The sequence below is a fragment of the Syngnathus typhle genome, linkage group LG2, assembly GCF_033458585.1.
Source record: "Syngnathus typhle isolate RoL2023-S1 ecotype Sweden linkage group LG2, RoL_Styp_1.0, whole genome shotgun sequence".
NCBI lineage: Eukaryota > Metazoa > Chordata > Actinopteri > Syngnathiformes > Syngnathidae > Syngnathus > Syngnathus typhle.
The window spans coordinates 14,604,149-14,626,803 of NC_083739.1; the positions used below are offsets into that span (position 1 = coordinate 14,604,149).

The 22,655-nt window shown below is 40.9% G+C and overlaps 4 protein-coding genes across 10 annotated transcripts; 3 read left to right on the plus strand and 1 right to left on the minus strand.

Annotated features, from left to right (window-relative positions):
• Positions 1–223: 223 nt before the first annotated feature.
• Positions 224–10,426, plus strand: rtel1 (regulator of telomere elongation helicase 1). 5 transcript variants are annotated; one of them, XM_061271991.1, is made up of 32 exons: positions 224–492; positions 731–929; positions 1,259–1,352; positions 1,639–1,720; positions 1,838–1,898; positions 1,993–2,068; positions 2,387–2,471; positions 2,685–2,750; positions 2,879–3,008; positions 3,212–3,250; positions 3,345–3,420; positions 3,517–3,614; positions 3,806–3,861; positions 4,119–4,193; positions 4,450–4,522; positions 4,657–4,789; positions 4,948–5,061; positions 5,305–5,345; positions 5,448–5,533; positions 5,632–5,709; positions 5,845–5,922; positions 6,242–6,394; positions 6,660–6,775; positions 7,023–7,146; positions 7,536–7,713; positions 7,784–7,929; positions 8,668–8,763; positions 9,057–9,264; positions 9,336–9,473; positions 9,611–9,685; positions 9,840–10,031; positions 10,132–10,426. In XM_061271991.1, the coding sequence occupies exons 1-32, from the start codon at positions 391–393 to the stop codon at positions 10,266–10,268; spliced, it is 3,405 nt and encodes a 1,134-aa protein (XP_061127975.1). In that variant the 5' UTR covers positions 224–390; the 3' UTR covers positions 10,269–10,426. The 5 variants fall into 5 exon arrangements, with proteins under 5 accessions (XP_061127975.1, XP_061127976.1, XP_061127977.1 ...); XM_061271992.1 differs by having other exon boundaries at positions 9,843–10,031; XM_061271993.1 differs by having other exon boundaries at positions 9,614–9,685.
• A 295-nt stretch (positions 10,427–10,721) lies between these two features.
• Positions 10,722–13,354, plus strand: icmt (isoprenylcysteine carboxyl methyltransferase). The gene is made up of 5 exons (XM_061271996.1): positions 10,722–10,972; positions 11,368–11,456; positions 11,536–11,705; positions 11,789–12,006; positions 12,079–13,354. Exons 1-5 carry the CDS (start codon positions 10,754–10,756, stop codon positions 12,256–12,258), a joined length of 876 nt encoding a protein of 291 aa, XP_061127980.1. The 5' UTR covers positions 10,722–10,753; the 3' UTR covers positions 12,259–13,354.
• Positions 13,355–14,497: 1,143 nt separating this feature from the next.
• LOC133146115 (large ribosomal subunit protein eL22) lies at positions 14,498–16,847 on the plus strand. Of its 2 annotated transcripts, none has more exons than XM_061269464.1 (4): positions 14,498–14,640; positions 15,856–15,966; positions 16,101–16,225; positions 16,660–16,847. In XM_061269464.1, the coding sequence occupies exons 1-4, from the start codon at positions 14,629–14,631 to the stop codon at positions 16,802–16,804; spliced, it is 393 nt and encodes a 130-aa protein (XP_061125448.1). In that variant the 5' UTR covers positions 14,498–14,628; the 3' UTR covers positions 16,805–16,847. The 2 variants fall into 2 exon arrangements, with proteins under 2 accessions (XP_061125448.1, XP_061125457.1); XM_061269473.1 differs by having other exon boundaries at positions 14,559–14,640; positions 15,859–15,966.
• Positions 16,848–16,948: 101 nt separating this feature from the next.
• rcc2 (regulator of chromosome condensation 2) lies at positions 16,949–22,339 on the minus strand. 2 transcript variants are annotated; one of them, XM_061269445.1, is made up of 13 exons: positions 22,182–22,339; positions 20,725–20,940; positions 20,538–20,631; positions 19,598–19,741; positions 19,349–19,480; positions 19,147–19,235; positions 18,955–19,069; positions 18,663–18,829; positions 18,396–18,576; positions 18,200–18,305; positions 18,053–18,125; positions 17,879–17,956; positions 16,949–17,654 (listed from the first exon to the last, which is right to left on the minus strand). In XM_061269445.1, the coding sequence occupies exons 2-13, from the start codon at positions 20,923–20,925 to the stop codon at positions 17,550–17,552; spliced, it is 1,485 nt and encodes a 494-aa protein (XP_061125429.1). In that variant the 5' UTR covers positions 20,926–20,940; positions 22,182–22,339; the 3' UTR covers positions 16,949–17,549. The 2 variants fall into 2 exon arrangements, with proteins under 2 accessions (XP_061125429.1, XP_061125437.1); XM_061269453.1 differs by having other exon boundaries at positions 22,080–22,194.
• Between the last annotated feature and the right edge of the window lie 316 nt (positions 22,340–22,655).

Genomic DNA, 22,655 nt, shown 5'->3' on the forward strand with positions numbered 1-22,655 from the left:
CACTGAAAAACACAACCGTGTCATGATTTTATAATGTACATTAATGTGGTTGACAAGACAGCAATTTTCAAATCGATGAAATACTGAGCAATCGATAACGTTAATCGAATTTTGTTGGAATTTACAATGCGGATGAGCAGTTGGTGTAGTACCCAGCTCCTGCACAGTAGGTAGCGGTATATACCAGAGAGTCGTAATCTGCCATTCAACTAAGAGACGAAGAAGAAAGCTTGAGGCGGAAGTAGTCGTTGGCGGCAAATAAGTACGCATTCTCTGGCGACAATGGATGTTATGTTTTTTTTTCTCCTTCTCCTCCAATGACCAGGGAGTTGATTACCTTATTTTGCGACAGTAAAATTAAAAGTTTCTTGTAACATTTCGAGACCAATCATGCCTTCATTAACTTTGGACGGAGTGAGAGTGGAGTTTCCCTTCACCCCGTATGAATGTCAGAAGGACTACATGATGAAAGTTATTGAATGTCTAAAGAACGTGAGTGTTAACATCCGAGAAGCAGGCGAGACTAAAGCTCGTTTGTCAATATGACTTCGTCTGTCCTATTGTCTTTCCTTGAATGCTTTGATAACTGCTTTAGTCCGATTACGATTCCCTTTCTCTTCACAACATGACACTATATATTTAAGTTCGTTTGTATTTCGTGCCATTCTTTAGTGTTTGTAATACAGGAAAACTGCGAACGCATGAACTGTGCACTTTACACTTTTTGCAGGGGGTTAATGGAATCCTGGAGAGTCCCACAGGCACTGGGAAAACATTGTGTCTACTATGTGCCACCTTGGGATGGAGGGAGCACTTCAAAGATGGCATCCTGGGACGTATAATAGCAGAAAGGTTGAAGGAGAACAATACCTCAGCTGATAATTTTCCAGAAATTTGGGGGGCATCTTCAGAAGATGGTTCAATGCCAAGTATGTACATCCCACAATATTGCCAAAATCAGATCCTTGTTGTTTTGAGTTACAAACTAACAGTGTTTATTTTGAAAGTCATTTGTGCTGAAGACTGCAAAACCATCACACGTGACCTAGCTTTTTGACTGTAAATTCACACAACACAAAAAGATTTCATTTTTTTCTTTTAGTCTGTTAAGAGTTTGCAGTAGTGTGTTTTAAATATTTATTTGGGTAGTGTGTTTTAAATGTTTTTCTAGCGTTGTCTGTGTGAGATGTTTTGGTTGTGTGTTTCTACATATATGAGAATTTTTCGGGGAGTAAATCCATTTATTGTTGTTCTATAGCCTCCTGCTCTGATGTTCCCAAGATCATCTATGCATCACGGACACACTCGCAGCTAACCCAAGTTGTTAATGAGTTAAAGAACACATCATACAAGTAAGATATCTTTTTTCAATAGCAGTTAATATCAGTAATCAAATAGTTAGCCTAAAGTTGATTCCATTGAATTAAAAAAAAAAAAAAAATAGTCGCATTTTCATTGAGGAGAAGCAAGTTTATTGTCAGTTTCACATCAAAAGCTGATGTCTGCATCTCCTCAAATGATTCCTTGAGACTTTATAGAGTTTATGAAAAATGAATTAAACATTTGCGAGGGGGACTGTCTAATGTGGAATCTGGGGAAAGTCATTTGTGAAAGTCTTGTGTTTTGTCTTTGATTCAGACCTAAGGTGTCTGTGTTGGGATCAAGAGAGCAGCTGTGTATCAATCCAGAAGTAATGCGACAGGAAAGTAACCATCTCAAGGTATGTTTTTTGTGTGCTGTAATAAAAAGACCCCGAAAAAAAAGCATGACATTAACCATTTTGAAAGAATATAATAAATGTTTATTTCTAGGCAACTAACTGTTTTTATTTTTTAAGGTCCATTTGTGTCGAGCGAAAGTCTCCACAAGGTCGTGTGTCTTCTACAACAACGTTGATGGTAATAGTTTCATGACGATATATTTAGGTGGTTTGAATCTGTTTTTGTAAATCAGTCAACACTTGACTAACTTCTGGGAATGTCTTTTCTTCAGAGAAAAGCACTGACAAAGGATTGGTGGAGCAAATTGTGGATGTGGAAGACCTGGTCAAATTTGGCAACAAACACAGGTATGACATCCATGTTGTTACGCTTACTCAAACTAGGACTGATCTATGTTAAAGATGATTGAAATTTTATTTATAATTTATTGGAGCGTGAACACATTCAGGGGGTCAATTGCGCCAAACATTGGCAATTGGTGCATTATACATTACAAAAGTCTGATTCGTCCAATTTAGACACTTTTGATGCTACTAGCATTGCCGCAAACATCTTTGGGATCACCACTGGAACATCACAATCCAACAAATCCACTTTTAGAAAGTATTTTTGGGTAAAAAATGTCAATTGCAGTTTGTGTCTGTTTCTTTTTTTTTTTTCCACAGGGCTTGTCCATATTATCTCTCACGTTCTTTAAAACAGCAGGCTGATATCATTTTCATGCCGTATAACTACCTGCTGGATCCCAAGGTAAGCAGTGACTTTGATAGATCTTAGCTTGTACTGAAACGTAGAAAAATCTGTGATGCTATACAGCATAACACATTTTTAGGGCTTTGTATCCTTGAACGTTTGTCTGATTAGGAAAAAAATATCCTCAGACAAAAGTAGGCAATGGTGTTTTTCTTTTCCTTGGTAAATAAATAAAATTTTGGTTTTTTTCTGCTTCTTATCTTTCCACAGAGCCGCAGAGCTCAGAGCATCGACTTGGCTGGATCTGTTGTCATCTTTGATGAGGCTCATAATGTAGTAAGACTGCCCCTCTGCAATATTACTCTAAATTAATAGTATAGATGAGGTTGCTTCCTACGCAGCTTGCTCTGTGTGAAGCGTTTATCTGATTTTATCTGATGCAAGTTATATTTCCTCAATTGCAGGAAAGGACGTGTGAAGAGTCAACATCATTTGACATGACGCCATATGATCTCGCCTCGGCCATTAATGCGCTTACCAGACTGTTAAATGACCATGTTCAAGAAGCAAGTTTTGCGGACACTTTGTCTCAAGGTTTGGAATGTAAAATGCCTCAATTCTTGGCAAAATAGCTGTCTCTTCTGTTGTTGATTTGCTTGGATTATTGTTGCATTCTACCTTAGCTATGAAGTTTTCACACACAATGTATAATACAACAACAACAAAAAAGCGCTAATCTATACGTACTATAGTTGCCCTTCAATTACAGAAGCTCTTTTTTTTTTTTGCCATTTCAGGTTTAAAAACAGACATACAAGTTGTTGCTAAACTCAAAGGTTAGTATTCCAATGTGTTAATCCCTATTTACTTGTCATAATGGTGTTTAATTTATTATTCTAGTACCAAAACCATTGTTGTCATTATTTCCAGAGGCTGTGTTGAAACTGGAGGCAGCTATTGAATCCTTTGAGGTTTCGGACGACAAAGGCATAACAAGACCTGGAATGTAAGTGACACCTCAAAGTGTTGTGCACAATAGATGGCCCCTTAATCACACTTCAAAATAGATTACTTTTTGTAATACTTGTGATGTACTTCACAGTTTCATATATGAGCTGCTAGAGAAAGCCCACTTGACATACGACACCAAAGATGCTATGTCTGAAGCTCTGGAGCAGATCATTGGATATCTAGCAGGACGTAAGTATTGCTCAAGTCCTTATCCTGCTGTCTATTTTGAACACGCTGTATTTTATAACCTATAACATCAGTTACCTAAGTATTGTTGATGAATAACATTTCAGTCGGCATCACATTTAAGTCCCTTTCTTAGCCAGAGAGCCCTAAACTTGAATTGCCATTATTGTAAATGTATGACATGTATTTCACAGAGCCAGGGATATTCCTCAATACGAGCGGCTTGCAGAAGCTCTTGGACATCATACAGGTAGTGTGTCAAGTGAATATACAAAGTAGTTAAAAAGTTTGGTAAATTGGTACATTTATATAAGCTACGCATACACTATGCATAGGATTGTAATTTCACAGTTAATATTGGAAGCAACAAATGTTGTACTTAAAGAGCGTACATCTACACACACCTCCTAATCTCCTGTTACAACTATTGTCATGGATTTAATAAATTTGCTCATTGATTACTATGTAGGGCAGTAGAAACAGATGTTCTTTTTCTCCCACTTATAGTTGGTGTTCTGTGGTAAAGAATTAGCACAGAAAGATCGGCAAATGGTCATGGAAACCAATACTGCTCATTTTAAGGTGAGTTGTTTTTCCAAATAAATACAATTTATTTTCTTAAAGATTTTGCTATACACTTACATACAGTGCATAATTTTAGGTTCTAAACCAGTGCCCCTGGAATTTGTATGCTACACCCACACATTGTTTTTCTTCATTCTTTCTTCCTTTGTTCATGTTTTGTTATGAATTTTCAACCATTTTCGTGTTGCAGCTTTTCATCTCCCTCCCAGGGCCCCAAGAGTAGTAATCATTTTATTTTCTCTGTTGGCTGTAGGTTCACATCCACAAAGACACTCAGAAGAAACAAAAAAATGGTGACCCATGGGCTTCATCAACAAAGAAACCAGGTACCGTAAATCAATTGAATATTCAGTGCTTAAGAAGATAAAAAGCCAATTCAGTGCTATGAGACATATTAACCATTGTAGTGTAATTTAATAGCCTTGAGTATGTGTTTGTTCCTTTGTTATGTGTCTTCTAGGAAACATTCTGAGTTATTGGTGTTTCTCTCCGGGCTTCAGCATGCAGGACTTGAAGAGTCAAGGTGTTCGCTGCATCATTCTGACCAGCGGTACCCTTTCTCCCCTGAGCTCCTTTGCGTCAGAGATGAGGATGTACGTATAGATTAGAGTCTAACCCATCAGCGGTTCACTGAATGCATCATTGACAAAAATAGTTCACTACACGACATGTATGTTAAAAATAGATGGTGGCAACTGTATAAAAAGTGTTTCTGTTGACCGATGTGCTTTTTCTCTTTCTTCATGCGCAGACCCTTTTCTGTGTCTTTGGAAAACAGCCACGTGATTGAGCGGGATCAGATCTTTGTTAGTGTCATTGACCAAGGTCCTGATAGAGTACCATTGAGTTCAGCATTTGATAGAAGGTCAGTACATACAGTATATTCATTGCAAGTAGAACGAAACAAATGTCCTCTGTTGTCTTTGTTTTTAGTGCGTTTCCTTAACTGAAGAAAACGTGTGTCCAGCTTCAGCCAACTCTATGTAAAACTTGTCGTTTAAATTGAAGTGACGTGACTCTGCCACTAACATATAAAATGCTACATTTTTACCTATGGGTAACATAGTAAGTTAATGCTGACAAGGTTGAATATTTCTTTTTTTTAAAGATTTAATCCTGAAAACATGTCCTCTTTAGGAAACACTGTGTGTAAGTACAAACTGCATATATTTTTTTACTCATTTACCATCACAGTGTTATTCTAAAAAAACATGAGCTTAAAGTATGTTTTAAGTTTTGCTGTCTCCTCAGTAAACCTGACCCGGATTGTACCCAATGGTCTCCTTTTGTTTTTTCCCTCCTTCTACTTGATGGATAAAACTTTGGAGTTTTGGAGAGTGAGTGAAGATCAAATGAATTCAATACTAACTTTATTATAGTTTAGCCTTTTAAATTGTAAATATTTCTATTGAAAAATTGCAATCATCTTCATCAGGACAAAGGACACGCAAATCAGATTGAAAGTGTAAAGCCAATATTTGTGGAACCAAAAGGGAAGGGAGCTTTTTCTGAGGTAAATGTGTTTTCCATTTGTATGAACCCTATATACAAAGACCTGATAAATTATCTGCCACAAAATGATTTGCAAATATATTGACAATTAACAAAGCTATTTTGTAAAATAATTTGCTCTTGTCTATGTTTTTAGGCCATCGAGGGTTATTACACCAAAGTGAATGACTTTCAATCAAGAGGCGCAATATTTGCTGCAGTGTGTCGGGGGAAGGTGAATGTTCATGGATTGCTCATTTCATTATTTTCTTGTCTTTGCTGTTTTCTATAAATGTAGAGTTTTTACTTATATCTAGTACATTCCATATCCAGTGTCTCGTAGCCCCACAGGACAAAACGATTTTTTTCCTCCACAGAGCATATGTAGACCAACCTGTTAATTAACCCTTATGGACAGTCCCCCAATGAGGTGTCCAATATTCTACCACTGATTTTGGTCATAATTACATAAATATTTTTCAAAATAGATCACAACATTGTTTTGATCCTTTTTTGTATGTCCCAGAAGCTCTTAACATTTGTTTCTTCTTTAGGCTAGCGAAGGTCTGGATTTTACAAATACCTTTGGTCGTGGTGTTATAGTCACCGGACTCCCATTTCCGCCGAAGATGGACCCGAGAATCATTTTGAAGATGCAGTTTTTAGACGAGATGAACCGAAAGAAATTAGCGGTACCCGGCCAGAAGGTGATTTTAATTACATTCATGTTTTGCTTCTGGTGTGACAATACCATATCAAGTCAAATTTCTGTATACGTATATTGTATATGGTATGATGCAACAATTGCTCTCTTGACTTATTGTATTTACTTGCCATATGCAATGACTCTAACTTGGAGTTTGGCATTCTGAGAGCATTCTGGAACTCCTGTTTGGTAAAATGACATCGAGATTTGGGTGTCAGTCTTGCTTTGACAAGTTTTGTGTATGGGGTGTGGGTGTGCTTTTGCAGCTCCTTACAGGGCAGGAGTGGTACAGAGAGCAGGCTTTCAGAGCTGTCAATCAGGCTATCGGCAGAGTCATTCGCCACAAGGACGACTACGGAGCCATCTTCCTCTGTGATCAGAGGTCAGATACAGTGCTATCATACACTCTAATCCAGTCTGATGATAATAAAATAATAGACATGTATAAAATGTCATTCTGATCTCAACACTAGAGCATGCCCAGTATCTGCTCTGATTTTTTTTCCTTTTGAAATGACTTTCATTGTCAAAACAATTAAATTACGTTATTTACGACATCGCTATTTTACTATGCTCCAATGAAAATTTACCAGTCATCTGATTTTCCTGGGAATTTTTTTCTAAAACAGATTTAAAAGCAGAGATGCCCAATCTCAGCTTCCGTCATGGGTGAGGCCCTATGTGCGGTCTTATGACAAGTTTGGGAACATTGTTCGTGATGTCTGTCAGTTCTTCAGGGTTGCGCAGAAAATGGTACATCAGTTCTTGACTCTTGCTAAGTATTGTTAACATAAAAAGAGACAAAAGCAACAAGTTATAATTTGTGATAGACTGTCAATGTTATTATCAGTCATCATTGAATGTGATAAAGATCACAACTGTATAGGAGTTCTCTTGTAGTGACTGTTTCCTAATTGCCTCCCAATTTCTTTATTTTATGCTATTGTTAAATAATAATCTATATACACATATCAGACTGTATTCTACATATGTATATGTAGAATAAACTGTACTTAAGTTGTCTTTGTACTTGTGTATAATGTAATGAATGGTTGAATATTTAAAATATTAGTTTTACTACTTCACATAATGGCTACAACAGTACATGATCTGACACCTGTTTTGTTGAAATGTCTAACCAGAGGCCTGTTTTGGAGAAGAATCCTGCGCCCGATCCCTCTGTGTTTCCTGCAGGCAGTTGTCAGTCATCAGTTCCTCAATGCTCTGCTACGACTTCTTACGCACCCTGCCAAATGCCGTCCGTTCAAAAGGCCAAAATGCTAGACGTACACACTTCCACTCTAAAAAGGAGGAGAACTGGTGAGTGTTTATTTGAGCTTGACCACTTCAATACATTTAAATGTTTTTTTCTATTCCTCTCCTCCATTAGATGAAGATACCGAATATGATAGTATTCTTTTTAAACAGTATGGGGTTCAGACTCAAAAGAGTAAAATCAAACCAACCAACCTGTTTGAGGCCCTTGAGCGAGTAGAGCGCCAAAGCGAATGGAGAAGTGCTTTTGGACAAGCGATGGTAGGTTGATTTAGTTGTATTTTATATTTGATTCATCTAGAGAAACAATGATGAAAAAGTAGAAATATGATGAGCACTATTTAGCAACAGCAATAGTTTCTTTATATCAGGGGTGTCCAAATTACGTTGGCCCGCGGTCCAGTTTTTATTGGCCCGCAGCAAATTCTGAAAACATAATTGAATATGGCCCGCACAAGAAGCTTGAACTCAACTCTGTTGCACTTCTCAGTTTCAACACTAGATTGGGCCCGCCACACAAATGAAATCAAGCGAAGAAAAACTTTTACCGCGAGTCCCCAGAAATGGCTGCACCGCCCCGGAAGAGAAGCGAACACGCAGCGTTTGATGTCCCATTAGCACCCCCCGGAAGAGAAGCGAACACGCAGTGTTTGACGTCCCATTAAATTATTAAAAAATGTCTGAATAAACTATTGGCACCCGGGGCCCTTCACGTTAGTAAATCTGGCCCTCCTTGCAAAAAGTTTGGACACCCCTGCTTTATGATTGTAAAGTGTCTGTTTTGTTACCGCGGAGGCTGATTTTTGACATTGTGGGCCAAACACAACATCTCATACCATACTAGACAACAGACAAAACAGATCCAGGGTAAACCCTGGACTGGCCTCAAGTCAGCTGGGTTAGGCGGGCTGCAGCTCACATGTGAACCCAATGCGAATAAGCAGTATAGAAGATCAATAAACACGTTTTAAAATTTAATTCCGCACATTTCTTTTCTAGCAAAGCAATTTGTCCACACTTTCACTTCAAAACGACAAGAGAATGGAAGAGATGATGCGTGGAGGCAAACGCAAAATCAATTTGGTCCAAGAACAGGTAACCTGCAGTATTTGACATTTCCAGTGAAACAGCTACCTGATTATTTCAGTCAGGATTTATTGTAGGTTTTTTTTTTTTTTTTTTTATCTTTAGCAAGAGTCAAACATACATTGTTTTGGGTATAAGTATGATTACAATTCAACCCGATCAAGAACCTTTGTTACTAACACTAAACAAGCAAGCTTTGTCCACTCTAGCCCATCTATCTGTCTCTATGTGGCCCTGTTATTATAACATTATAATTAAGATTTTTCTTTTTTTTTTTATGATCTTTATTCTCTTTAACAAAGCCAAGTGTTTCTGGCTTGGCTCCTGGAAATAGAAAACCCAGCATTGCGAGGTGCTTCCTGGTGGAGTTGAAATCATCGTTGAGCGAGGTCAGCTTTGAGCAAATTCACCAGGCTCTGCAATCCTACAAGCAGAATGACAATCTGGACAATCTGCTGTCCGGCACATCGCTGCTAATCCACGACCCTCATACCTATAGACTTTTCCGGGGTAAGTCGTTTGAACCAAAAATGTAACTCCCGAATTAGTAATTGATATAAACATCATCAAATTTGTCACAGGTTTATACCCCTTTGTGCGACCACATCACAGGAAGGCATTTGACGATAAATGCCGGGAGCTGACTGGTACTAGTTGTGGCTACGAAACGAAACACTCGATGCGCAAAGACAAAAAGAGCTCAGGGGCGTCACATAGTGGTAGGTCAACATGGTACTGTATGATTGAGTCTTTCATTTCTTCAGTCCTTCTAGATGACTGATAGACTACGGCACGTTAGTAGTCACAGTAGCTGTACATTCAAAGTCTCAATCATCTGCTTTATTCTGCTGTCCAGCAGGTGACCAACCCAGTGAAGCGCAGCTGGATGAAGAACAACCCAAACTGGAAGAAGATAAAGAAACTGAGACCGGTAGGTCATACGGAATGCTCATTTTAAATCAAGTTCCAACTCTTCATTTTAAAACCCCTGCGTTAGCTTTTTTTCTTTCTTAAGGTGGAAGGGTTTATGAATGGTTGCAAAAACAGACAAAAGGATGGCTTCATATTGAACTATCTATTTATAGCAGAAGATGAACTACAAAGGAGGAACCGGGCTGTATTTCTGGCTGATATGAGAAGTGCACTCGGTCCAGATGGATCAGTTAAACTCTATCGAGCTATTTACGCCTACAAGATGACGGACAACTATGAGAATTTGGTGACTACAGCCGTAGCCTTATTAACAGAGAAAGATGAAGACTTCCGCCTTCTAATCAGTAAGTGCACTCTCATCACATTGAAATTTGTCTTTTTTTAAATTTATTTTTATTTTATTTATTTTAATCCACTCATCAAATTTCTTTCTCTCATCTGAAGAATTTACCAACGTCATTCGCCCTCACCATAAGAAGCAGTACAAAGCGATGTTGAAGGAGTTGATGGGTCTGTCTGCTAACACTGATCCTGATTCAAGAGAGCAGACAGAAACTGAGAACAGGCAATCAACTGCATGATTTTACTTACAATAAGTTACTATTGCACCCTTTCCAAAAGATTTCAGTTTCCTTGGAAAACTTTTTTTAGTATATACTGTACAGTAATGTGTTATGGTTACAAAACTATTGTGGAGGGGTTTTTTTTTTTTCAATAAAGGGAACGTTTATAAATATTAGACAGTTATTTCTTGGTGGATTCTCTGAACAGTTCTCACACACCCTAAAAACAAAACCTCAATTAAAACATAAAATGAGCCATGTACATTCACAGTAAATTAGTAGAGGCGGTCACATTGGGACCTTTATCAAATATTTTTATATTAAATTCAAATAATATTAACCTTAATACAAAAAGTCGCAATAACTTGGTGTCTCCCCCCCCCCCTCTCCCTTCCATTCTCACCGAAAATATAATTTCCTACATTCTATCGCACCACGAACGCAGCATCCGGAATCCCCTTTCCGATGTGATCTCGCGATACTTTGTGGAATCATTTTCCATCATGGCAGGCAGTAAGTTGGTACTTGAGGGTGCAGTAAGTATCAAGAGCTTTCTTCTTGGTCTCAGCGTTGTCATAATACCATTGATTAGAACCTGCTTTGGTCACCTTGACTGGGTCTTTGACTACCTGACGGAAACTCCGGGGAAAATAGCAATTTGTCTTCACATTGCTGTTATCAATGGCCTCCTGTTGGTAATATGCAGGGGTCCTCTTTACAAGGTAAGCGTCAACGCAACAATCTAGCGAACTTATAAGTTTCCTTCAAGTGATGTCTTGTGTGATGATTAAATAAAACATTGTCCAATGGGAGTTTGTGTTACGTGCCACACTTTGTACCGGTTGGTAATCCTATTAGCTAAAGTAGGACGAGACAACAGCATCGTCTGCATTGACCTACAAACATGACTTTTTATTTGAATTTGAAGCCCTTAGTAAATGTCTCATATGCTTTCAAATGTTGAATTTAGTCGCGTACGTGCTCTTCTCGTCTACATGTTGAAATAGGAAATTGCAGCTTGAGGAAGTAAGAGCATGTGATTGTTTCGGTGTACGGGATGTTAATCATCTCTGAAACGATTTCTACTCTAAGCCCCCTGGGTATGTGTTGGTTTTAGGTTGCTGTAAGAGCCTGCTTTCTGGGAGTCATTTTTGGGTGTGGTCTAATCATAAGCTGCACCGAAACCACTTGGACACATTTTGGCTGGTATGTAAATGAATGTAATGTGATGTGTATCGATGTCTTTATCTTGGAAACCTGGTTGAAACAAACGTCACCTTTGCAGGTATATGTGCTCGCTGGCGTTCTTCCATTACTCCGAGTACTTGGTGACGGCCATCATTAATCCTCAAAGCTTGTCACTGGACTCATTCCTGCTTAACCACAGTCTGGAATACACGCTGGCGGCTGTCTCTTCATGGCTGGAGTTCACCCTGGAAAAGTTAACATTTCCAGGTCAGTGGGCGAGATTTTTTTTATTATTATTAAACATTATAATTCTTCAAATGCTGTTTGACATGCCTCGTCTTATCTTTCAGAGCTGAAGCAGCTGAGGTGGTTGAGCTTCATGGGTCTGCTCATGGTGCTTTGCGGCGAGGCCCTCCGCAAGGCGGCCATGTTGACGGCCGGCTCCAACTTCAACCACATTGTCCAGAATGAAAAAGCGTACAGTCACGTGCTGGTCACCAGTGGTGTTTATGCTTTCTTTCGACACCCCTCTTATGTGGGCTGGTTTTACTGGAGCATAGGAACACAGGTCTGAAATGTTTTATCAATACTGCAAATTGTACCTTATCGGGTAAAATGTCAACTAACGTGTCCACTCTAGGTGGTCCTGTGCAACCCAGTATGCACACTGGGCTACACCATCGCCAGCTGGAGGTTCTTTCGAGAGCGGATCGAGGAAGAGGAAATTTCCCTCATCAATTTCTTTGCTGAGGAATACGTAGAGTACAAGAAGCGGGTTCACACCGGGCTGCCCTTCATCTCAGGCATCCGGGTCAACTAGTAGTGCACAACGCTTGAGGGATCCTACTTGACTCAAAGCAGATCGGACGGTGGCGACGGGGCGATCGCAAAGAACTCTCCGAGCTGACCCACTAGCTAGCACAGACCAGCAAGCAAGTGGACTGCTTTTACTTGACCAAACTCTACAAGCCAATTAGAGAGACCAAAACATTTCACCGTCGTCGCGTGTACTCTAGTAGCACTTGTTTGCAGTTTTGTTTGCATGCGAACAGTTGAACAGCAATCACGTGTCGGTAGAGAGCGGATGGGGGCAGAAGCAGCTCCGGCTGAATTTTTAGGGACATCCAAGTATTACCCTAGTTGGCTGGCAAAAAAAGGGATTTCATACACACTTCTTCCAGCATGTCAAGTCAGATTGCTATTACATGTTCCTGACTTGCTGTTGTCATTTTATTTCCACTGTAACAGCCGTCCGGTTTCCACAGAACTGTATCGGATGCTGTTACTACCTCTGTAGCTGGCTTCTATCACCCACTCTGTTTTACTCATTTTCTGCACAGTTTACGACATTTATAAAGTTGTGACATTTCCAGCCTGAAATGGCTGTAGGGCTACATCGGAAGATGACACTTCAGTCTAACGTGCACAGCCTTCATGGTGAGACATCTAAAAGGCATCAAAGCATCAGGTCCAAACCTCCAACCTCATCATGCTCTGTGGAGCTGATGATAAGCACTGCCCTCTTTCTTTGGATGTTTTTTTTTTTTTTTTAATGGACCACATATGTAGCAACATTGAAAAAAAATTCATCCTAGAGGACAACTTTTATTTTTTACTGAATGCCTGTGCCCATTATGTCATATCATACCATCCAGACAACTGTTGGGCTGTTGAAATAAATGGTGGTGATGCTGCATTGAGAATAGTCACATGTTCAGAGACTAAATTGACTGTAATGTTGAGTCAAACACTGTTCTGTACGTGTAATCCATCGTATGACCTTCACTCAGGCTAAAAAACAGCCCGAAGTTATCTTTAGTTTTTGACAAGTAGGCCTCGTACCTACTAAGGTTTTTTTGTATAGTTTAATTGCTGTATAATATACTGTATCATTAAATTATTCGAGATTTCAGTAATTCCGCCTTTTTTTTTTTTTTAGAGCTTCCAATACTGGAATTGTTGTTTGCATAGTGATATTTTATGTTTGGTGTGCAAGTGTTCATATATCCTCTTTGATTTATTAGTGTTCTAGTTTGTGAATTGTTTCAAAGTTAGTTCTCGCTTTTTTGATGAATTGATGAATATTTGAGATTAGAAGTTACCACTTTTTAAAAGATATAAATACAATTTTATTATCTGATGTCTATTTCTACTCTAGTGCGCTCCCTGTACGTTTACACATTTCTGGTAATTTGAAAACAGTAAACCTAGATACACTTAGAATACCGTTAGGTGGTACCCAAATATAATGTCGTCGGATGCGACGGTCGAATCGATGATTCGACGATTGACTTGTCACCAATTGCAACGCATACCTAGTGATGTGCATTCCAGTTCTTATAAGTGAACCGAACCTTTAGAATCAGTTCACTCAAAAGATTCGTTCAAACGAATCGTTCAACGAATCGTCGCCCCCCCCCCCCCCCCACAAAGTTGACACATACAAAAAATGCATAAAGTTTAGGTACGAATGGAGTGTCCGTGTGACGTCACAGATCAACCATCCAATCAGGAGGTGGGGGTGAGGGCGGGTGTGGCACTTTTCACTTTCAGTTCAGCTTTGGCCATGATTTTTCCCTAATACAGTGGCCTGTTATTAGGTACACTTGAAAATGGCGGTGTACCTAATGGAGTGTCCAAGTGACGTCACAGATCAAACATCCAATCAGAAAGTGGGGGTGAGGGCGGGTGTGGCACTTTTCACTTAAACCAGGGGTGTCGACCTCCAGTCTTCGAGGGGCCGCGTTCCAATATGTTTTCCAAGTTACACTCGTTAAACACACCTGCGTGAAAAGATTTTGGTCATTTCCACGTCCGCAGGAGCTAAAACTTTTCACGCAGGTGCACTTAACGAGGGAATCACACGGACACTCCATTAGGTACACCGCCATTTTCAAGTGTAGCTAATAACAGGCCACTTTATTAGGGAAAAATGGTCAAAGGTCACAGGTGTCAAGCTCTAGTCTTCGGGGCCGCGTTCCAATATGTTTTCCAAAGTTACCCTCGTTAAACGCACCTGAGTGAAAAGATTTTGGTCATTTTCACGTTCTGCAGGAGCTAAAACTTTAGAAAGTGATTCGTTCACTCTCGTTCACTGAAAGAATTCGTTCTTTTGAACGCGTCGTTCACTCACGAGCCAACACTAACGCATGCGCACTCCGCGCTCGCTCTCTTTGCGAGCTTCTTCGCCATGGCGCCCATTGTAAGTAGAATCGCGTGTCAACAATCTGTTTAAACTGTTGCTTGCCCTGCCTAAAAGTGAATAACGACGACAAGGCTCTGCCTTTGTTATCTAGTACATCCACTGTCCAAACATAGGCTTAGAGGCGGCCTTTTAAATGATTTTATGAAATAGTGCAGGTTTTTTTGCGGCCTATGGCTAACGCTAGCTTCCGCTTGCTAAACTCACCACGTTTTTTACTCGACTGGCTTGTTTTTGTTTCCAAACACAAGCAACCGGATTAATTAAACTCCTCTTTTCAATCGCTCCAATCATTGGAAGTGATCTTAACGTACTGTTAAAAATTGTTTGCTTTAGTTCACCAAATCGAATGGGGTGCTAGACTACGACGTGAAGCTTACGTCGGCTACCATTAATCGAGTAATTACATTTTTCAGGAATACACCGCCGTCGCCGATCCCAAATTGGGTGGTGTCGCTTTGAGTGTTCTATCTTCAACCAAGAAGAGCAACTATACATATTTGATCATTGCGGCGCTGTAAAGGCTGTTCGAATGAAAATGACAGTTTCAATTATGAACGTATGAGGAACGACATGATCCGTGGTTGTCAGTCGTGACGGTCAAAATGAAGCCACGTGAATCACTATTGCTTCAGCAAAAGGTTCATTACTCGATGCTTTATTCATATTAGTTCTCGCCCGACACCTGCTACCCTGTGGCAAGTAGATCTTTGAAATCAGAAATAAAATAACTTTTAAATGCTTATCATGAAAGAATTGACCATTATGGCGAAATGAAGCTTCATGAATCGTTGAGGGGCTCCACCTAATTGCTTTGCACATGATTTTAAGCTTTGTTTTATTTCAGCTGTGGCTTCTCCAAAACGTAAGCTATACACCGAATGAAAAGATTGTAGGCAGTGACTAAGCGACCACAAGTATCAGTATCACAGTTTAAGCAGTTGGTGTATGGTGCAGATTTAGTAATATAACGCTATTTAAAAGTTGTGGGCCTTATTTTAATATGAAAATGTACTTGTCTAGCAACTCCAACATTAATGTCAAATATTAGTTTACAGAAAATTGTTTGAATCAATTGCTGTCGTTGGATTAAACAATATGAATTGAGCCTAAAAGAAAACTGATGTTGAACGATTAGCTGCATACAGTTGGTCAGGTGAGAGACATTTTTTGTATTCATTTTCTAGTTGTGTCAAAGTTGTGTTGTCATTAAAGCAGAAGAAGCACAACACTGGGAAAGGTGGGAAGAAGAAGAAGCAGGTCCTCAGGTTTACACTGGACTGCACCCATCCTGTTGAAGATGGTATCATGGACGCCGCCAACTTTGTAAGTCACTTGTCTATTGGTGGAACAATTAGAGCGCGGGTGGTAAAAAAAATATGAAGTTTTTTCTTCAATAAAAAGCCAATGTTCCGATCAAGTTTGCTCTGCCAATTTCAAACATTTGTGTGTGTTTGCAGGAGCAGTTCCTGCAAGAACGCATCAAAGTTAACGGCAAAGCGGGCAACCTCGGCAATGGGGTGGTGTCCATCGAGAGGAGCAAGAGTAAGATTTCCATCTCCTCAGAGGTGCCCTTCTCCAAAAGGTAAACTTTCACCCCAGCAAGCTTTTGCCATTTATTTATTACCATTAGCTTCTTGGAAAATCCAAGTGTATTTTTGTAAGTGGCTACATTGAGTCACATGGATAACAATGTGACAAAGGTGGGGATCAGAAAGAGCTTAGTAAAATGGGTGGTGAGGTTAAATCAAGGAATTGTTTCCTCTCGGGGTAAAAATAAAGAAAAGCAATCAGTTACGCATTAAGAAAAAAGTATAAAGCAAAAGTTAACTTTATACTAATACACAACTGTTTGGAAAGATTTCATCAGGTTTCAAAAGGTAATAGAAAAATGTAAGCATTCTCTAAGACGCCGTGGCATTGTAATGTATCTAATTAAATAAATTTGATCCTTTGTTTTCTAGTGTTAACATACAGTTAACGTACATGTGGATAAATGAATGTGTTTGTGATGTCTAGATATCTAAAGTATCTGACCAAGAAGTATCTGAAAAAGAACAATCTTCGTGACTGGTTGCGTGTGGTGGCCAACTCCAAGGAGAGCTATGAACTGCGCTACTTCCAGATCAACCAGGATGAAGAGGAGGAAGAAGACGAAGATTAAATTCCAGCTGATTTTGTACAATAAATAACTGTTTTCAGTGAAAGGTGCTATTTTTTTCTTTTGCAACTCAAATCTGTTGTCGCTCAGTGTGAGCATGTTAGAATCGTGCTTGCCTACAACCGCACATGAAACTATAACTGGGCATCAATTTACACCATTTTTATTAATTGGAATGAAAACGTAACCAGAACAATGCACACTATTAAGATCAGTGAAAGGTGGAAGTAAAAACACCTTATCCTGATTAAAACAACAAACTTAAAAGTCCCACCTTCCCCAGCTCAAATACCTTTGAACGTACAGCATTGGCCCCTATTGCAATCGTTAAAGACGATAGTCTCAACATTGATCTAATGTGAAAAATAACTGAAGGAATGTTACCAAGTTGAGACCACGCAAGACAACTTCCATAATAGGGCCGTGGAAAATGTAGGCACTCGTATGGAGCATCTGTCCCTGCAGAGGTGAGGGGTCAAGCTGTAGCACCCGTAAATTGGACATATTTCTCAAACATTGCAACATATAAGACAATGAAACAAATGAGTGAGCGTGTAACAAAAGGGGAAAGGAAGCACGTCTTGGGAAAGAAGAGGCAGAAGTGCTTGACGTAAACTAGGTTTCACTCAAGTGACATGGTCTCAACAGTTCGTTGTGATCAGAACTTCCAGATTGTTGGAACGTATGCCCCGTGAATAGAAGTGTGCAAAGCCGACACGCCAACTGGGGCCTCTTACTGAAAAATCCGTCAGATTGTTCGGGGGTTGTACTCGGGGAGCTTTTGCAGTCTCTCCTCCTCAGCCGGTGTGTCCTGCCTGGCGATGATCATGGAGTGAGCGTAACCCATCACCACCTGGGAACGCAGATGAACGCCATCGCTTGAGCAATCTCACTCCTTGGCAATGCTTTTCCGAGGCGCAAACATGCAATATCTGAGCGTACGGCTCGAGGAAAGCTGGCACTCCGACGCTTTGCTCGGCGAGGTCCCGCCAATCGTGTGCATTGACTGCGTGCGTTGGACCTCTAACTCAAAATCTGTCGACAACAATACCCATCAGAGCCAGCCATTCAGTGCACCTGTTCAACGTAAATGCCATCCAGAGTCTTGACTTCCTGGGCGGTGGTGGAGGATTTCGGTTTATTGTCGCCATAGCCCTACGCAAATCAAACATGTCGGGCACATTTTGGAACAATTGCGCCTCACAAGTTGAGAATGTCACAATGATGATGATGTGAAGCACTTTCTCTTACCAGCTCCCCAAAAGTGGGTGAAGGACCCCAGCTGATGGTGCTCTCATTTGCAGCGATGATGATGCTGCTCTTCCTGTTTCACACAGACACAGTCAAGTCACTCCTCAAGCGGATCGCACAATGAGGCCTCGTCAGCCAAGGACCTACCCGCAGGCCAGACTGCGGACTTCCCAGCCGCACAGATCCTGCACAGCTTTGGGGTACATGGTGGACTCTCTGGAAGTGTTGGTCACCCCCCAGAAGAACAGACTCCCTGCATTACCATTTGGATGATTCAGTTTGCTTCGTACTCAAGTTTAGTATCACTGGATTTGAAAAGTGAGGCGCGCCAGTGTTGCCTTACCACTCTCGCTGATGGCAAAGGAGCACTGGTAGCCAGTATGGATGTGACTGGCTCCTCGACCAGGGAAGTCAAAGAGTTTCACCAAGCGGGGAACCAGCTCGTCCTTCTGCTCAGTGTGTCCCAAACGCCCGTAACCTCCGAACCCCCAGCTGAAGACTCGCTTCTGGGAGTCCAACACCAGCTGAACACACAACGTGGGCTTCAATACTCAAATGGAAACCAAAAATAAATAGATAATAAATGCATCCTTCCTTCCTGACTGCTCACCGTATGGTTGGCTCCGCAGGCCACGTCTCGAACCACCACGTTGGGCACGGGTGTGACCTGGCCATCTTTGGACTTCTCGATGAAGATTGCAACGCGGCGAGGGATGAGTTCGCAGTCAAACTCGATGCGCTGCGCACGAGCTATGAACTTGCCGTCGCTGTTGTGGCCTGCGGTGGGACCAGAGAAGAGGCTAAATGGCACAAAATCGACTTGGCAGTGGAAACCAGCACCCCCAAAAGTGGCACCGTGTGGATTTCAACCCAACACGACTGCCGGTGTGCTTCCGTCTTACCGAGCTGTCCGTACTCAGGGCAGCCAAAAGAATAGAGGTTCCCTTTGCAGTCCACCACCATGCTGAACTCGGCCCCACACGACACCTTCACTAAGGGCTGGCCGTTGTAGGAAATCTGGGCAGCCCAAAGACAACAACTTCGGTCTTTCCTGTGCCCTCTGCATCCTCCTGTGATTTGTAGTTGCCACTTACGGGTGCCGGGCTGAGAATGGCGTCCGTCTGGCTGCCTTGGCCGAGCTGACCAAGCTTGTTTTCACCAAAGGCGTGCACGACGCCATCCTCTAAAGCAAACAACCGTCAACAAAAGCCTCCTGTACAGTTCGTATGCCATGATTAATAGTGCTTGACGAGATCCTTCTGGATCAAGTCGTCCAAATTAAGGCTCCTCGCGTACCCGTGAGCGCCAAGGTGTGATTACGGCCACAGGCCGCCGCCACGACCATGACGTCTGCCAGGCCCTCGATCAATTTTGGTGCGTCCAGACGTTTGGTGTCTCCGTGGCCCAGCTGACCTTTGTCATTGCGACCTGCCCAAATATTGATAGATTCACAAATTTGCAGCATGTTCAGCTTGATTTAAAAAAATAATAAAATAAAAAGGGGGGGAAACAGAAAAGTACTTTGGATTGGATTTTGGGACTTACCCCAGCTCCACAATTTGCCCTCAGTGGTGATGAGAAGGCTGTGAGCCGCACATGGGCCGGAAATCACACAGCTAACCACCACGTCGTTCAGACAGCCATAACGGTGCGGACTCCACAAATTCTGGCCCAGATTGCGGAACGCCGCTAGAAGAAAGAAAGGGGGGCAATTTAATTGACCCTAATTGTATAGATTTTCAGATCTTGAGTGAGTAAACTAAAGTTGAATGAAGGCAACAACTAAACCTTTTTAGGACTGTATAAAACAGAAATCACGCACTATTTTTTACTCAGATTAACTGTGAAAATGATGGATTATAAAGTCTAAATTCAAACAACAACAAAATTGACTGCACAATGGCAAGCAATTCTTTCCTTGTGGGAGATGAGTATATTTTTTTGAAGGCAAAAGCCATCATTTGATACATGTGTACTGCAGGTGCAGCATATGAATCCTCCCAACATGATCTTTGTTCCAATAGACGGCTGCTGCAACTAAAGCTTTTGCCCCCCCAGCAATCAGAAATCCCTTTGCAACAAAGCACATTTATCAGCGTGTGCCTCTGCAGGGGAGAGGGGAGGGAGGGGTCCACCATATGCATACATATGAATAGACATTAGTGTCGCAAGCATTTTCATGGCCACTCAATGGCTCGGCACTCGCTCTATGTTCCATGTACGCTCATGCAAACTTGTCATTCCTTGACGACTGTCGTCTCAATCAAAATTTGGACAAAGACCAGTCCATACACTTTTGTGTTGTGCTGAGAAATGTGCCAGTTTTACTCTTATAGCAATATTTTGTCTTCCCAGAATGAATATTGTTGACTGCTGTTATTTTTGCAAATTTCCCCATTCTGGGACCAATCCATTTTCCAAACAAAACAGAACCAGGTAAATAACGTACTACACCCACATTTCACACAAACAAAAAAAAACGTACCTTGTTGTTTGGGGACCTCTTTTCTTCCAATCAAATCCCAGTTAGTGGCTCCAAATATGACTAGTTGACCTTTAACCTTTGGACATTCAAGTTTCTGTCGGGAGGAAATGCCATTGGGGAGTCAGTCTGTCTGATAATCAAGCTGCTTCCATTTAGTTTTTTTTTCAATAAAGGACCGCGGACTCACAATTTTCTCTTTCACATCATCTGCCACCGTGACGGGCTGCAGGCTGGACTTGAAGGAGGGCTTCCCCGGCTTTTTGTTGTTCTCCTGTTCGTAGTCAAACTCGTCATCACTGCTGAAGTCTCGCTCTTTCCTTTTGCCGCTGGCTTTCTTCTTTTTCGTGGATCCATTTCCAGAGACATCTGTCACCTTCTTGCGTGGCATTTTTAGTCAAAAGAGCTGTGAGGGGAAAGAAGTCAGGAGTGACATTTCTGTAATTCACCAACTGGAGACACCGTTACAGGGTGTCTTTGTTTTATGACAGTCCTCCGACAGTAACGCTTTGTGCTAAAAAGAACAGTAGAAAAGTTCCTACGTCGCCACATGTAACGGAACTGCATCGTAAAACAAGAACAGCTGTTTGGTACGTTGCTGTTACTTCCTCCCCAGGTCGGAGGCCGAGCTAGATGATAATGACCCAACATGATCTGAAGTGGGCACCATGGTTTTTTTTCTGGAGATGTCAAGATTAGTCAGCTGTGGGCTTGTGAAGCCCTTTAAGACTTTTGTGATTAAGTGGTATGCAAATAAATTATTTTAAGCGACCCATGAGAGGATAAAGCGGTTCGGATAATGGGCAGACGGAAGCTTATGCCACAGTAGTAATGTAAGAGCCTGAACACAAACCTAAGTCGAGGCTGAAATTCTTTATAAATTGTAGCTTAACTTCAAACTTTGGTTTTGAAACTTCCCAAGTGTAATAGTCACTGACGTGGTCGAAAAGTCAAGAACATTTAATGGGGTTTTAGAAGCCAAACAATTGAAAACTCGGCTAGAACGTTTCAACATTTTGGCAGATAGAAGTAGAGAAGTGACGTAAGTAGAGAAGTGTCCGACAGAGTTGACACTTTCACCGACTTTACTTTGTGGTAGTCTCGTCCCTAGATTACATAGCCAGCAACCTTTTTTTAAACACTCACGTGATTAACAAAGGCAATAAAGTCGGTTTTGTAATACGTACCACATAAAAGCACACCGCCACAAAACGAAACAAAGCAAAAGCGCGTGTGTCCGTGTAGCCGCTAGCTGCACGAAGCTAAGCACCGACGGACGCTCTTTGTTTGCTTGGAGATTGGCTAGCAAGCTAACCGAGTCGCCAATTCGTCAACTTTTATCCCGAGCATCCACATAAGGCTAAAGTTTGTGCCTCGTACAAACTAAACAACTTCTGTCTGTAATCTCGCTGGAATATGCATGCACATTTTGGAATAATTAAGCTAACGTTACCTCGGCGTTAAGCTAACGCATACTTAATAAAGACATGTACGTAAAACAATACCGCGACAAGCGGAGGAAGTGAAAAAAAAAACTTTACAAACATTCTCAAAACGACATCGTTTGTTGGGGTGCAGGACAATTATATATGCGGTTTCTCAAAAAAGGTTACTTGTAATTTTCAGATTGAAATATAAATCATGTACCAACGATTTCCTGATTCAGCAGCTCTCCGTCCGTGTCCGCTTTGATTGATGTGAACAAAAGAAACTGGAGCCTGCTTCCGCATCACGTGATCACTTGCCCACACGCCATCATATACAGTATACACACTGTACACTTCTGTATCGGCATCAGCTATCTATCTATCTATCTATCTATCTATCTATCTATCTATCTATCTATCTATCTATCTATCTATCTATCTATCTATCTATCTATCTATCTATCTATCTATCTATCTATCTATCTATCTATCTATCTATCCTTTTTAGTGTCATTATCTGCAGCCTATTTTGATGAAGTAGTTACCAGAAAATTAGTCATTACAATACAGATATCTGGAAAAAAAGACTAGTAGTTACCTCTTATCAATGCTATCTATAGATTTTCTTGGGGTGGTTCTTCAAAAGTTAATGACACCAAAAGATTCAATACAAAAATAGACTGCAAACTAAGTG